We start from the raw sequence: 17,060 nt of genomic DNA on the forward strand, positions 1-17,060 counted from the left end.
TTTAAAATGTTGACCTTTTTAATAAGTCTGTAACTGTATCCCACTATGGTTTAGTTGCCTTTCCCTGATGTTGCATGATGTTGAGCATTTTTTCATTTGTTTACAGGCATACCTCAGAAATACGATGAGTTGGGTTTTAGACCACTGCAATAAAGCCAGTATCACAATAAAGCAAGTCACGTGAAGTTTTTGGTTTTCTAGTGCATGTAAAAGTAATGTTTACGCTATACTGTAGTCTGTTAGGTGTGCAATAGCATTATGTCTAAAAAAATACATACCTTAATTTAAAAATACTTTACTGCTAAAAATGTTGACTATTATCTGAGCCTTCAGCTAGTTGTAAGGTTTTTGCAGTAGTAACATCAGAGATCACAGATCACCATAAGAAATATAATAATGATGATAATGTTTGCAGTATTGCAAGAATTAACAAGATGTGACACAGACATGAAGCAAACAAATGCTGTTGGAAGCATGGCACCAGTAGACTTGCTCAATATAGAGTTGCCAGAAACCTTCAATTAAAAACAAACAAACAAACATCTGCAAAGTGCAGTAAAGCGGAGTGCAATAAAACAAAGTATGCCTGTATTTAACAGTTGTATGTTGTTTTTGGTAAAATATCTGTGCATATCTATTGCTTGTTTTTTAAAATGAATTTTGGGGGAATTTCCTGGGTCCAGTGGTTCGGACTCTGCATTTTCACTGCTGAGGGCCCAGGTTAGTTCTCTGGTCAGGGAACTAAGATCCCGCAATCCGCAGCGAAAAATAAATATATAAATAAAAAGAATTAAAAACAAAAAAAGAATTTTGGCAGTTTCTCTCTCTCTTTTTTTTTTAAGGAGACAGGCTTATTATTTATTTTTATTTGGTTGCACCCAGTCTTAGTTGCAGCAGGTGGGCTCCTTAGTTGTGGTATGTGAACTCTTAGTTGTAGCATGCATGTGGGATCTAGTTCCCTGATCAGGGATCGAACCTGGCCTCCCCACATTGCGAGCGCATAGTCTTATTTACTGCGCCGCCAGGGAAGTCCCAGCAGTTTCTTTTTTTCTAGCAATTAAGAAGATAGTGAAACAACAAAAACTTACGTTGGAACTTTATTCATTCTTCAGTAATGTGACTTCTTTGCTATAAAAATTATTGTTTTTGAATACAGGAGTATTTCATAAATATTTTGTGTACTGTACACAATGTAGCGGCCACATACAGCATCTACTTTTAAAGTTTAATCATTAACATTCTTGATCACTTCTTAGGTCTAGATATTCAGCACTGTCAAGCCATGATTTGTAGCTCTGAATAAATAGGCTTTGAGTGTTCTCATGTGGTTGGCCTTTATTTCCACAGGTCTTAGGACACATTCCACAAAATACCTGTAGTCAAAATTCTGTGTTATAAATTGATTTGAAATCGTTTTTGACTGTGATTACACAAGTATTTATTTCATACAGCATTTAGTTTGTTGTATTTCATTTTCTATTTTAGGTTATTGACATTTTAGCAACTAATGGATCCACTTAAGAAGATACCCTTGACTAACATCTTTCAAGGAGGCATTGTTATTCTAAATTGCATTTGGAAGCCTCATCACACATGTATAGAAAGTGGGCCACTGGTTAATCAGAATTTCCTCCCCTCCCCTCCCCTCCCCGTAACACTTAGGGAAACTTGCTTTAGATAATTTATGAATAAGTTAAAACTTCCTCACTGGTGAATCTGCCTAAACCTTGCCCCTTTTCTTCTTATATCCCACCACCTTTCCTTTCTTTTTTTTCCTCTATTCTCCTAAGCTGGCTGAAGTAGCTCAGTGTCCTCTTTTTTTGGCCAGGCAGCACGGCATGCAGGATCTTAGTTCCCTCACCAGGGATCGAACCCGAGCCCCCTGCAGTGGAAGTGCGGAGTCCTAACCACTGGACTGCCAGGGAATTCCTGCTCAGTGTCCTTTGAATTTGCAATTTCCACATGGAGGAAGCCCTCCTCCATGGACATTCAACTTGGTTGTGTTCTAATCTCTGGCATTGTCAAAGACTTCCTAAATCCCAGGTTGGAAAAGAAAGTTTATTAGAACATTCATTTCTCTTCTGTACACACACAGTCCAGGGATCAGTCACTTCTTTTGACTGAGATGATAAAAACAGGAATATCGGCTGAAAAATCTCTTAGACGTTTCCTGAAAAGGATTTGAAGATTAATGAAACTTTATAGAGTTTAAGAGTTAAAAACAATACAACCAGGCTTCCCTGGTGGTGCAGTGGTTGAGAGTCCGCCTGCCGATGCAGGGGACACGGGTTCGTGCCCCGGTCTGGGAAGATCCCACATGCCGCGGAGTGGCTGGGCCTGTGAGTCATGGCCGCTGAGCCTGCGCGTCCGGAGCCTGTGCTCCGCAACGGGAGAGGCCACAACAGTGAGAGGCCCGTGTACCGCAAAAAACAAAACAAAACAACAACAACAACAAAAAAACAACCAAAAAAAAAGTTTTTGAAAAAGACACTGGAAAATGTAAGAAATTATACTAACCTAGTAAAGGAAAGAAATATTAGACTTCTAATGATTTCAATGTAGTCAGCTCTTTACATTGCTAAACACAATCTTGCTCAAAGCTGTTTTCTCAAGGAAAATTTGAAAAAGTATAACTTTTAATAATGGCCTTGACTTCTAGGTTACCAGGTAAGAAGAAACAGGAAACTCTCAGAGCTTTTGCGTACTTCCAAGTGTCTCTAAACATTTGGTTTATGTATATAGATATTTATAAATTATATTTTTGAAAGTTTCTATAGTATCCCTACCAGGATGACTTTTTTTTTTTTTGCGCAGTACACGGGCCTCTCACTGTTGTGGCCTCTCCCGTTGCGGAGCACAGGCTCTGGACGTGCAGGCTCAGCGGCCATGGCTCACGGGCCCAGCCGCTCTGCGGCATGTGGGATCTTCCCAGATCGGGGCACGAACCTGCGTCCCCTGCATCGGCAAGCGGACTCTCAACCACTGTGCCACCAGGGAAGCCCCAGGATGACTTTTTGAACAAACAACAGTGATTTCATACTTTCAATTTTAAAACAGAACATACATCTTCTGCTACCATGGAAAAAAATTGTCACAGTATTGTAGTTTATAGAAGACTAAAATTTAATTTCTAAAGATTTGAAATTTACAAATACACTTCATTGTCTTTATGGGTCAGCTAAGTTAATATCTCCACAAATAATTGTATCTGCTCAGTTCAGCATCTTGACACAAAGTGTCCTTCATTCTCTCTCCACCCTCTACCTCTGTTTCCTGAATGCTCACACCCCTTCCCACTACTTGTCCTTCACATGTACTTTTCCCTGTCTTTGGAATATTCTTCTCAGCGCTCTACAGTTAGTAAGTCACCAAAGAATAAAAAAATATATATCTTCAGAGGATTTTCCCAGAGCTTTTAGACTCGGTCAGGTGCACTGGGGTGGTGGTATGACATCAGGCAGGGCCTGACTTTTCCGTGTCTCCTTATCCCGAGCTGTACGCGAGGGGAGCAAGGATAATGCTCATCCTCTGGAGCTGTTAACGACACGCAATGGGCCAGAGCGCATCAGATGTTTTGCACCCAGTTTGTGCTCACATGAATAGCATCTGCTGTTGGTTTTGTTAGGCAGTCTTGGCGCAGACTCTTTACAAGGTATTAACTTTGGATGAGTGCCTTCAGTAACCCAGACCTCCAGTTTTCTCATCATTAAAAAAGAAAAACATGAATTTGACAATAGAGGAATGCTTACCCTGCAGAATGGTGAAGATTGAAAGAGCTAATGTTTAACATGCTTAACACTAGTGTCTTACGAGTCTGTCTCTTCTGTATAGAATTGATGGTTTTCATGCAGGGAGCACCAGGGAAGTGCTCACTTGTGCCCAGGAGGCCCTTGTTAGGTCTAGGAAAGATAAGAGCCCCAGAGAGCAATTCCCAGGATGCTTTTTCATTCTGGTTTGTCACACAGGTGGAGAGGACTCCTGGTTTCTCATTACTGCTTTTATATGCCAGAGATCTGCCTTTTCAGGACATGGACCTTCTCAAAGAAGGAGCCTGGAAACAGGACCATGTTGGCTGTTGGAAATTATCAAGTTGTTTCCCAGTTGAGCTAGTGTTTTCCAAATCTTCCTGAAACACTTTCTTACTGGATTCAAGTGTCTGCCTTGCTTGTGACAGTTCCCAACTTACATTCCTTTAGGGTCTGAATCTGCAGTTCCTTTCAGTAACAAAGTGTGGAGGCTACTGAAGGACTTCAAAGTATTGTTCTCTCTCAATGCTCCTCTTTCTATCACAGATTTAAAAAGTTTTCTTAGTTTTCAACTAGGAGCCTCTGTATAGCTTTCAGCTTCCCCTCCCTGCAAAAAAAACCCCCAAACCCTAAATTATTTCTTACACCAATCTAGGAAACAAGAGTCCACTTCAAGAGGCAAAGAGCTTATTTGAGATCAAAGAATTGCAGTTTGGGGCACACAGGTTTAGGTAGAAACCCAATTATTGTCTCAATTACAGGAGAGGGGTTTTTATGGCAAAAAGAGGAAGATGAGGTAAGTTGTGCAAGATGTAATTGAGGGACTTCCCTGGTGGTCCAGTGATTAAGACTCTGCGCTCCCAATGCAGGGGACATGGGTTTGATCCCTGGTCGGGGAACTAGATCCCGCATGCTGCAACTAAAAAAGAAAAGAAAGATCCTGCATGCGGCAATGAAGATCCCGCGTGCCATAACTAAGACCTGGCGCAGCCAAATATGTTTATTTATTTTTTATTTATTTACTTATTTAAAAAATGGATGAGGTAATTGATCGGATGCTGTGTTCATTGGTAAAAAGATGAGCTAAAGCTAGGTTTGTACTTCATTGATTACGGGTGAAGTGTTGACCTGAAACGAATAGACTGCCAGATACTTCTCCAGCAAAGATGGGTTTATTTGGGATCCGCTGAGAATTGCAGAGAATCTGCAACCATGGTGAGCCACTTGCAAGTCCCTACCCAGCAAGGGAAGGAGAATGCTTTTACAGTAAAGAAAAGGAAGTTGGGAGGGCTGTATAGTAAACAGAGTCTGAGGCTTTTCATTGGCTGAGTCCTTGACAGGAAAGAAGAGCAGTCTTTCTTCTTCCTCTTGGGTTCTGCTATCAGTGCAGGTCATGAGAGCTCCCCCTTCTGGTCTCCCAACTCTATTTAATTGAAGTTTCTGTTTTTATTTTATTTTTTTAAAATTTTTGGCTGCGTTGGGTCTTCGTTGCTGCGTGCAGGCTTTCTCTAGTTGCGGTGAGCGGGGGCTACTCTTCGTTGCGGTGCGCAGATTTCACATTGCGGTGGCTTCTCTTGTTGCGGAGCACAGGCTCTAGGCTCAAGGGCTTCAGTAGTTGCAGCATGTGGGCTCAGTAGTTGTGGCTCTTGGGCTTTAGAGCACGGGCTCAGTAGTTGTGGTGCACGGGCTTAGTTTCTCTGCGGCATGTGGGATCTTCCCAGACCAGACCTCGAACCCGTGTCCCCTGCACTGGCAGGCGGATTCTTAACCACTGCGCCACCAGGGAAGTCCAAATATTCTGTTTATTAATTTTTCACATTCTCCTCCCTTCCTCCCCACCCCCGTTGCTGCGCCAGGAGGGTTGTGGGATCCTAGTTCCCAGACCAGAGACCGAACCAGGCCCTTGGCTGTGAAAGCGCCGAGTCCTAACCACTGGACTGCCCGGAAATTCCCTCCTTCCCTGTTGATCAGGATCTTTCTCTGAATGAATCACTGATCATGAGTCAGGTTTTCCAGTTTCAGTGGCTTTTTGTTCCTCTATGTCAGGAAAGACATTTCCTGGGTGCATTGTCTGAAGTCCGAGGAAAAGTGCACAGATTAGAAACCTATTAAGGTCACATTCAAGTCTTAGGCACTTTCATTTATTTATTTTTAATTTTTATTTTATTTTTTTAAAAAGTCTTTTTATTTTAAGAAAAAAATTTAGTCAACAAAAAAATTTAACAAGTTTCACTTAGCAAAATACACCCAAAAGGAAATCACAGTACAAAGAAAGTTTTAAGTCAAGGCCTCACCAATTCCTACAGTATTAGTAATGTGTCTTAATTTTCAAAACTAACTTTTAAAAAGCTTAAACTTAACCTAAAAGATTTTAAATGAAAATAAACTAGAATGAACAAACATGAGAAATGTTCCTCTTTGAATTAGGGATCTAGCACCTTGAGTTTTCCAAAAAAGCACACCTCCCCAATGTGTTCACGATGATGTGGTGTAAAAGATCCACATTTAATGTACTTAAAACTACTTTAACTCAGATAACATCACTCCAGAAAGTACACTACCAAAATGTTGAGAAAAGCTGAAAATGGTTTTAGTTTACTCAATATAACATGCTAGAAGAAAGTTTGCATGAGAAAACACTGAAGAGGTAATTTTTTAATCCAGATTTTACAAACTCATGGTGCAAAATGGGTCCCACAGCTTCCTCTAGAGTAACAACTGCTTTTCACTGCTTGTTGGCTGCCTGTGAAAATTTGATTGAAAATAACTCAAAAGCTACTACAAAACTAGTCATATCCACTCATGCTGTTCTGGCCACCATAGCCAGCCGCCCCATAACAGCCACTCACGGACTGGCTCTCAAGGCCACTGTAAGTGGACTGGGTTGACACCCCTATGCCTTGAATCATCTGGCTGCTATATGCCCAGTTGCTGGACCCTGTCGTGGAATTCAAGAAAAGTTCTACGTATCTGTGCTGCATGTTGGCCCTGTCTTTGGACATGGCTGCCACAGCTTCTTCGTGAGTGGCAAATTCGACATCAGCTTCGCCGGTCACTCTTCCATCAGGGCCAATCTCAATATGGACTCTCACTGGGTTGAGTGGAGAGAAGAAGTTGTAAATGTCATTCTCCGTGGCTTTGTAGGGCAGCCCCCTCATGTGGACGCAGTGTCCAGTGGTGCTCTGGACAGTGAACTCGCCATCTCCATACCTTTGGTCATACATCCCAGAGAGACAGTAACTGAGGTCTCTTCCAAACATGTCGGTGGTGAAGCCGTAGCCATCGCTGAGGCCACTGTACTCCTCATAGCCCCCATAGCCTGCACTGTAGGCACCAGACCTCATCCTCTCCAGGCCTGCTTGCTTGACAATGCCGATATACCTCCTGGCTGTGCCAGGCCGGTCATAGGGCCCCGGCTGCTGCACTGACATGAACTTCAGAGGGGGATCCGAGTATGACCTAACTTCTTCCTGACTGCTCTTGAACACCTCAATATACCTGTGCCCTATTCTCTCCTTGTGCTTCCCTAGAGCCTTCTCAGCTAACTCCTGTGAGGCAAACTGCACAAAGGCTTCCCCTGTAATCTTGCCCTCGGGGTCCACAGGCAATGTGATCCCGTTTGGCACGATTTCCAACCCTGAGAAGAACTGAATGATTTCTTCCTTGGTGCATCCAAACGGGAGTCCTCGAAGTCGCACGAAACCACCATTGGCGGTGTCAGCACTGTTTGGACCGCTATGCTTCAACACCCAATCCATCTCGGTTCTGTGGGACTTGAACACCTCAATGTACCGATGTCCCATGCTTTCCCTGTCTTTTTTAAGGGCCATCTTTACATCATCTTCTGATTCAAGTTCAACAAAAGCCTCACCACTCTGCCTGCCTTCTCTAGTGTAGATAAAATGAACGCCTGCGACGCCATCATGAACTGTGCAGTCGGAGAGGAAATTCTGCACATCCTCAGCAGAGCAGGACCAGGGCAGGCCACGGAGCTTGACTACAAAGCCTTCACCTCCCTCCGGGCCCAACATCATGGACACTTGACAGAGCAGACGTCATACAAACTTGGATGCGGCTTTTTGTGGCTTAAAGAACAGCGGGGGATGCCCACAGTCGAAGACAGTCCAGGCAGGTAACGAACTGTCCTCGGGCTCCAAGTCTCCACGCCCCCGCTTTTCTTCACATCTGGCACCTCGGTCGTCCCTCTGAGCACCTAGAGGAGGGTGGAAGGCGGGGGACTTGGCAGTTGTAGCTGAGGCAGTTAAGGCTTGTTTACCATCACTATGGAAACCCCCGGCAGCGCGCCCCGGGAGAGGGCCCCCCCGGCCCCCCCGGAGAGGCTTGGTCAGGCGCGCGGCGGGCCCGAGGCCACAACTCCCGTCCGTCGTGCGCACGCCGCGCTTCCGGAAGACCTTCGGCTCTCGGAGTGCCCGGCCCTCCCTCGGCCCTGCGCCCTAGCACCCGGGAACAGCAGCCCCAGGAACCCGTGCCCCCGGCCCGCTCCCGGCTGCCAGCGTAACCGCGGCCCCCTTAGGCACTTTTTAACTGAAGTCCATGTTATCAAGATCATAAACATTGGAAATCTTATGAAGCATTATCCTACCACCGAAGGGTTGGTGGCAAACTTCTAACAGGCCTGGTGCACATATCTTGGGAAAGCGGTCTCATCGGATGTTCTCTGCTTCAATTCTGGGAAATCTTTCCTCTCAGGTCACCAATGATGTGCAGATCCAGTCAGGGTTCAGCACTTTCTTGACGTGTCATGTGAATCCCAGAGTCTGTTCCTTGGAGTTTGGTGGCACAAGGGCTGGGTAGCAGTACTTGATAGGGGCCTTCCCAGCCAGGTTGAAGAGCATTCTTCTGGAGGTGTCTTTTCCAACAAATGAAATTTCCAGGTTGCAAAATGTGATGCTTAAGATATTTGTCTCCTGAGGGCACACTGTGAAAAGATTGCTCTGCCAAAACATGGTTATTTTTAATAGAAGCAATCAGGCCTTTGCTAAATTGGAGTATCTCTTATCAGTTGTGGGTCAAAAGAAGCAGGAGCCAAGTGAATTGTGCCTCCTGTGACTATCTCAGAGGGTGAGAGTTTACGAGACCCAAAGTGAGGGATCTGAGATTTAGAAGGACCAATGGCAATGCTTTTGGCCACGGTGTTTGCAGGGCCTCTACAAATCTTGCCAACTGAGTTTTAATAAAGCTGTTAGTGCATTTGACTAACTCAGAGAATTGAGAGCAGTAAGCACAGTGAAAATGTTGTACAACTGACCAAACAGCACAGACATGTTGAAGCACCTGACCAGTAAAATTGTTCCTCAATCACTATGAAGTTCTAGAGGAGTTCCCCAGGTAGGGATAATCTTTTCCAAAAACACATTAGCCACAGAAGAGGTAGTAGCCTGTCTGCAAGGGGAGGATTCAATCCAGTGTAAACACAGACAGATCATAACTAAAACATACTAATGTCTGTTAGATGGAGGAAGTGGTATGAAATCCTTTTTTTTTTTTTCCCCAGTTGACAGTGTGAAGGAGTTGTTACATTTTGTGGATCAGCATTGTCAGCTTCCTGAGGAACCTTTGCTAAAATGGATTATGAGAGTACATAATTTGGGGGCTATGTGTTTGGTTTCAAGTGCTGCAGAGTGGAAGAGCATGTTTGGGTTACAGCAGGACCCACAGGTCACTATGAAATAATCACAGATGTCTATATGTGATCCAGACACACAGGAGGTTGTTGCTGAGGGAACAGCCAGCCTGGTGGACGGATAAAAGCCACTGTAAAGTCTGTTTAGCCTGAGAAGGGAGAAGGTCCATCTCCCCCAGTGAATGCCAGGTGGAGCATCCCAGGCGAGGCCCATGCTATGCTTTGTATGCAAGCCGTGTGGGACTGGCTTTATGATGATGGGGATACTCACCGGCTGAATATGCCCATTACCCAGGTCATGGTAAATGCCGTAGTTCAAGGAGCTCCTTTCACATGGGCACCCCATATGATCTTGTTGCAAAAACTGAAAACAGTTCAGGGAAACCTTATGGAAATGCTTGCTGTCTCAGTTTCCCTTCATGGGTATTACAAATGCTGATAAAAACATTATATTAATTAATAAGAGATTGAGAAGAGTCCCTTGACTCTCCCCTAGGCCTCTTCCCAGTCTCTTATTAATTAACAATGTTTTTATCAGCATCAAGGGACTCTCCCCAAGAAGGTGAAAATTTTTTTAAAGTTTTTAAGAAATGAGGTGAATAAAGGAAATACTAATACGAGCGAAACGAAGAGGAAATGTAAAGGAACGAGTAATATGACTTGTCCTAGCAGTTTGGAAATCTATAGATGGCTATTAAGAAATGGGATGACTCTAGGGAATTCCCTGGTGGTCCAGTGGTTAGGACTCCGTGCTCTCACTGCCAAGGGCCCAGGTTCAAACCCTGGTCAGGGAACTAAGATCCCACAAGCCAAGCGGCGCGGCCAAAAAGAAATGGGTTGAATCTCGCAGATATTGATGGGGTTGAGAAAAAAGTTTTAATCCAGCACTACTGAGTGGGCCAAATGGACCCCCTGCTGGAACTCAACATTAAATGGCCCCAAACGAGTCTGCTCTATTTACCCCAGTTTGGAGACATTAAAAAACCTGAAAGCCAAGAGTACTATAAGTAACCTGACCAGCAGTCACTTGGGGGCAGTGGTTAGGCAGATTAGTCAAGGTAAAGGGCAGGGTCCCTTGGCTTCACCCTTTACTGTGGACCCAAAGCCTTTTGCACAAGAGTGGGTAAAATGGTCAGAGTGGAAAAGATAAAACAGGAGGGAAGGGGGTAGGGCACAATTTTAAACGAATAACATAACCATTGAGGACATGACAAACACTTGTTAGAACCGACTAGGTCCAAGATGGTGGAAGCCTCCACTTCCAGTAGACCTTGAACCTCATTATACACTCGTTGTAATACATTGACATGCTAAATGACATACCCATAGGCACCGTGACAATTCTGAGGCCGACCATAAAAGTCCAAAAGGTGGGTGGTGGCCCAATTCCTGGGAATCCTCGCCTTCCTCAAAATAGTTCGAGTAATCCTCCCACTCATTAGCCTATGAAATTACCAAGCCCATGAAAACTAACCACCCCGTATTTTGGGGCCACTCTCAAGACTTTTGAGACGGACCATATTCTGTCTATGGAATATGTATCTCTCTAAATAAATCCACTTCTTACATATCACTTTGACTTTCACTAAATTCTTCATGCGAAGAGACATAAAGAACCTGAGCTTCATTAAGTCCTGAAACAAAGTGTGCGATTTCAATTAAAAGACAGTGGGTTGAAGTCCTATCTGGGTTGTGCAGTTTCAAAGAGAAGTTTTCAGGATATAAAGTTTTGTCGACTTTACCTCAGTGTTTAATGGAAATGGATATTATGTCTGGCTGGGAAATACTTCCCTTACCTAGAATTGTAAAAACAAAATCTGGATGAAGTCCTCATAGAGACTACGGTTTGTGAAAGGAAAATCAAAATGGAGTTTCTGTTGCTAAAAGACCTCTCTAAAATGGAGCCAGGAGGCCATTAAGGACTTATGACTTATGCATGTCTCAGCCTGGATGGAATCTGACCTTTTGACCACTCATTGCCCTAATGAGGGCATCCAGAACGTTTGCCAGAAACTCAAGTTACTTATCAGACCCTTACCCCAAAACAACTCATGATTCTTTTCAGGACAGGTATCTCCAGACTCGGGTCAGAGTCCGACACAATTCTCACCAGGCAACTTTTAACAACCTCGTGGCTTTTTGTCTTTATAAGCCCCTGACTCCTTCTATTCCCCACTCTTTTTCTCTTGTTGCTGAATGCAAGTTCCTGTGCCCAGCGCACAGTGAGGCCAAGCAAACCAAAACATTGGAGTTTGGAGCAGAGAAAGGTTTATTGCAGGGCCAAGCAAAGAGAATAGGTGGCTTGTGCTCAAAACCCCCCAAATCCCTGATGTTTTTGGAAGAGAACTTTTTTCTTTTAAACTTTTTCTTTTATATTGGAGTATAGCCGATTAACAATGTTGTGATAAATTCAGGTGCACAGCAAAGGGACTGAGCCATGAATATACATGCATCCATTCTCCCCCAAACTCCCCTCCCATGCAGCCTGCCACATAACATTGAGCAGAGTTCCCTGTGATATACAGTAGGTCCTTGTTGGTTATCCATTTTAAATATAGTAGTGTGTACATGTCAATCCCAAACTCCTGGGGGAGAAGTTTTTATAGGCAAAATTGGGGGTGAGAGCCGCAGGGTGTGTGACTTTCTTCTGACTGGTTGGTAGTGAGGTAACAGGGTGGGAACCTGTGCTCAACCTGAAGTTGCCATCTTCCACCTGGGTGAGGGCCTTAGTTGCTGCAGAAGAACTCAAAGATACTGAGTTATGCAGGATTATGTATATCCCTTGAGCAGCAACCAGGATCTTGCTGCATTGCCACACTCTTGTTTGTTGATGGCTCTTCCTTTGTTTCTGCATCCCCTCACTTCCCTGATTAGCAACTGTTTGAATCTGTTCTTTGGAACTCAGGGAATGTCTAGGAGGCTGAAGGAAGCCTATCTCCTACAAATAAGAAACAGGGGGCAAGAAGGGTCCTGATTGGTTTCAGTACCTTGCCCTATACATTTCTTCCATTTGGCTGTTCATTGGTATACTTTATCCTATCCTTCAGTAAAGTGGTAAACATAAGTAATGTTTCCCTGTGTTCTGTGAGCCACTCTAGCAAATAATTTGATCCAAAGGGGAGGAGGTCATGGGAACCTCCAATTTGTAGCCAAGTTGGAGAGAAGTTGTGGGTAACTTGGGGACCTACTACTTGAGATTGGCATCTGAAGTGAGCCGCAGTCTCTGGACTGATGTGGTCATAGACTTTTTTCATGAAGAATGTCAAAGGCCAGATTCTGCTCACAGAGATTTATACATGGATGTGACTTGCAGTAATATGAGAACCTGTTGTTTCTAATTTTCTGCCACTCTGAATTGCCAGGGAACCTCCTAGGTAAATGCCCGAAGTTCTGTTCCATGTTCCCAAGGAAACAGGCAGCTCCACTTTGCTACTTCTGAAGCTTATCTTCCCATTTCAATAATATCTTTCAATTTTCCCTCTAATCCTTCTTGTGATGGCCTCTCCTCCCTGAGGACTGTAACTGTTTCATAGCACTAAGGCAGATGTGACCATCTTACTGGAGGAAGGGAAGGAGGCTTAGATGCTGGCAGAAAAACCTGTCAACAGGTATGTTTCTGGGTAAGTTGTGGTGAATTAGCCCAAGTAAGTCTTTGTAGAAAAGATCCTTGTAGGAAGCGTGAAGACGTTTTAGGATATTGTAGGGATACTCTATTCTAGGATCCCAGATGAAAAGGAAGTTGAGGGATCTTCAGCATAGGCTCCAAAAGGACCATTCCTCTATCTCCATTTATTATCTGTCTGTATCTGTTATGGTGTCACCAGAAGGGGGACCCCTTTCAGGGTCTGAGAGTGGGGTCTTGTCTAACACCCAGAAATGAATTGTCCGAGGAGACACACGTACTGACAAAGCAAAAGACTTTATTGGGAAGGGGCGCCCGGGAGGAGAACAGCAGGGTGAGGGATCCCAGGAGAACCACTCTGCCATGTGGCTCCCAGTCTCAGGTATTATGGTGATGGGGTTAGCTTTCCAGGTTGTCTCTGGCCAGTCATCTTGCTCGTGCCCGTATTTGGTCTGGCTCAGGGTCCTTCCTGGTGGCACGTGTATCGCTCAGCCAAGATGGATTCCTGCGTGAGGGTTTCTGGGAAATTGGCAGGACATATGGACTGGCATCTCCTCCCTCCTTTAGGCCCCTTCTGAATTCTTCTGTTTAGTTTTTTTTTTTAACATCTTTATTGGAGTATAATTGCTTTACAATGGTGTGTTAGTTTCTGCTATATAACAAAGTGAATCAGCTATAGTATACGTATATCCCCATATCTCCTCCCTCTTGCGTCTCCCTCCCACCCTCCCTATCCCACCCCTCTAGGTGGTCAAAGCACCGAGCTTTCTGGTTAGTTTTACAAGACATATTCTGGGCTGGCGTCTCCTCTCTCTCCCTTTCTTTTTTTTTTTTTTTTTTTTTTGGTCACGCCCGGAGGCAGATGGGATCTTACTTCTCCACCCACCCCCCCTGCATTGGAAGTGCAGAGTCTCAACCACTGGACCATCAGGGAAGTCCCCTCCTCCCTCCTTCTGGCCTCTCCTGATTTTTGGCAGCAGCACCATGTTCCTTATCAGGACCTCCTGCCATGAGACAACTCCTGCAAGCGGTTATTATCTATCATGCCTGGCCAAGGCGGGCAGTTTCGGTCAATGGTTCCCTAGCAATGGCATCTTCTTTAAGGTGGAGGTGTTTACCATCATAACAATTTACATAGGTACTTTATTTATTTATTTTTTTGTGGGCCTCTCACTGTTGTGGCCTCTCCCATTGCGGAGCACAGGCTCCGGATGCACAGGCTCAGCGGCCATGGCTCACGGCCCCAGCCGCTCCGAGGCATGTGGGATCTTCCCGGACCGGGGCACGAACCCGCGTCCCCTGCGTCGGCAGGTGGACTCTCAACCACTGCGCCACCAGGGAAGCCCCGTACTTTATTTTTTTAATGGAAAATCATTCTTCTTAAGTTCACTGAAGGTAAATATACTACTGGGTTTTGGCTAAGAAAAGCTGTCAATTAGGTTGAAAAACACTTTTCCTCTAAAGCTGAGCTTCAGAGATCAGATATGACCATCTGTGTTAGAGGAAATGAAGAGCACATGCAGTGGTTTCCAGGGACAGCACTGCCAGTGCCCCATAAATGACTGAATGTATTCACAGACCCTGAATAAAAGCCGATGTCTAAATCTTTGTTTGCCCTAGGGGCATTTACATTATTTTGTTGGCACTCCTATTGTTTTTCCTTAATGCAGCACTATAAATTGCCCATCTTAAGCCAATTAAAATGGCAGTAAATTCATGGTAGTTGTAGGTTGGAGAGCCAAGGCAGTTAGACAAAGTGTGACCTTTTCACATGAATATAGGCTCAAAATGATGGTTCTGAATCTAGAATGCCTTCCTCTCTTTCTGAGTCTACCATTTTTCACATTTAACATATTCCCTTATCACTCTCTGTTTATGCCTCTGTGTTTGGACTCTATTCTCTCTGGTGTGTTTAATTATCATTGAAATATCTGAGTGGAAGGGGGCTTTATTTTTGTCCCATTCTCTAACTTCCAGCATAGAAGTTTATTTTCAAGAAATATAGGGGAAAGGGCAATGATTTGCTTTATTGATATATTTCAGGTTGGAGTTCAAGATGGAAAATCAATGAATATCAGAACAGGAGGGTATTTATCCAAACAATTCATCCCAAAGTATAGTAACAGAATAAAAATCATAAAGTAGTATCTCAGATGCTCTAAGTGTGACAAGGACTGTGAGTATCTGGTGCAGTTGGATGGGCAGTATGGAAAACAGGTAGAACACTTCTGACCAGTGACCCTCACCTTTGCAGAAAGCCCCACTGGGGAAAGAGTTTATTTATACAGTATGTTGTAAGCAGCTTCTCTTTAAAATTAATTTATGAATGTGTGAAAATATTTGACCATCCTGATCCATTCCTAAGATGAAACAACTTCTCCAGGAAGTGTGTTTGGGCAGCTGAAATACAGTCAACACCATTTAGAAGCCATTCATTATATATCTGAGAGTATTTTATGTTTGTTATATTTTTCCCATTCTCAACAACATGAGCATTTTAAAATGTTGATCATAGAGAGAATGAAGTTACCAGAGGCAGGAAATAAGTGAAGCAGTGAGTTCCCTGAGAAAAAATGAAGGTGACATTTAGGTTCAGATGCAGATAATGGCTTCAGCCAGAGTCAGGACCACTTCTGCAGAGGTGAGAAAGGAAGAAACAAGGAGGGGGTACAGCTCTACATGAGTGTGTAAGGGTCAAGGAGTGAACACAAAAGTACAGACTCCTCATTTTGAACATGAAGTAGGTTATATGAGGAGTGAGCAGCTGTGTGGGAGGTGGTGGCGGTCTGGAGCAAGGTCTGTGTGGATTTGGGAGCTGGTGCAGGAGTCTGAGCTGAACAGTGCGCAGTGCAAATGTGGGGAAATCACACTCAGGCAAGATACGATACCTTGGAATAGGATAGTAGTGTCGGAGCTCATTGAGTTGGTTGACGTGGTGAATCCAGGGGGTGAAAATAATGTCAGATGGACAAGACATGTGGGTGTCTATGGCTTCATGTTGGGTTTCATAGAAGAGGGACTGAGGAACCTGAGTTTGTTTCCAGCCTTCTCAACCTCTTGGAAGTCAGGGACCACTAAAATTGGGGGATTTGGAGGACTGGGAAAGATTATGGGCCCTTTTTAGGAATAAAGAGTCTGTTAGCTTGTCATATTAAAGTGGAGACGTGGTACTGAGGAGAGGGGTGAAGATTGGGAAAAGCGTTTGAGGAACAGTGGAGAATCTGGCCAGCTGGAGAAGCTACCAGAGGGAAGAGACCATGACTCTGCATGATAGCTATCAATATGCCTCATGGCTCCAGCTGCCTGCATCCGCCCAGATACGAAAGAAGAGCAAGTTACCTCTTGATGTTTTACAGGACAGTGAGAACAGGATGACACGGGGGAAAAGACTTTTTCAGTGTCTCACTAATAAACAGAAGGATAAACATATACAGTGAAGGTATAAGGTGCGGGATGAAGAGTATTCATGGGTGTATACACACACACATACACACACACACACACACACACACACAGGCTGCTCTGGGTCTTAGTTGCGGCATGTGGAATCTTCATTGCGGCATGTGGGATCTTTAGTTGAGGCATGTGGGATTTTTAGTTGTGTCATGTGGGATCTAGTTCCCTGACCAGGGGTCGAATCCGGGCGCCCTGTATTGGGAGTGCAGAGTCTTAACCACTGGACCACCAGGGAAGTCCCTTATGGGTATATTTAACTAGGAAGTGTAACTTTTCAAGTGAGTCTGCAAATAAATTTGAGATATTAATATTATTCATTATGACTATCATTGTTACATAACTAATATTAATAAGTAACTTTTGTTGAGCCACACACTGTGACCGAGGTCCTATGTGCATCATTTCCTGCGTTATCTGCTTACACGGCATCGAATCTATTACGGCTGTCCTTTTTCAAGAGTATGTGGCATGCAGCCAACTGCATATACGTTCACCAGACTCATTTGGTCTTCTCTTGGGCACACAGCTCAACCTCATTTTCCTGCCCATGCACAAAGGGGTGGCCAAAAAGACTAGTTCTTGTCAACAGAAT

At 44.2% G+C, this 17,060-nt stretch overlaps 1 protein-coding gene across 1 annotated transcript; it reads right to left on the minus strand.

The window, feature by feature from the left end:
• Positions 1–5,930: 5,930 nt before the first annotated feature.
• On the minus strand, positions 5,931–7,963 carry LOC308606576 (heterogeneous nuclear ribonucleoprotein F-like). The gene has a single exon (XM_081217623.1). The coding sequence runs from the start codon at positions 7,778–7,780 to the stop codon at positions 6,533–6,535; it is 1,248 nt and encodes a 415-aa protein (XP_081073749.1). The 5' UTR covers positions 7,781–7,963; the 3' UTR covers positions 5,931–6,532.
• Positions 7,964–17,060: the final 9,097 nt, after the last annotated feature.

Source organism: Mesoplodon bidens, assembly GCF_964165515.1.
Source record: "Mesoplodon bidens genome assembly, chromosome: 18".
NCBI lineage: Eukaryota > Metazoa > Chordata > Mammalia > Artiodactyla > Ziphiidae > Mesoplodon > Mesoplodon bidens.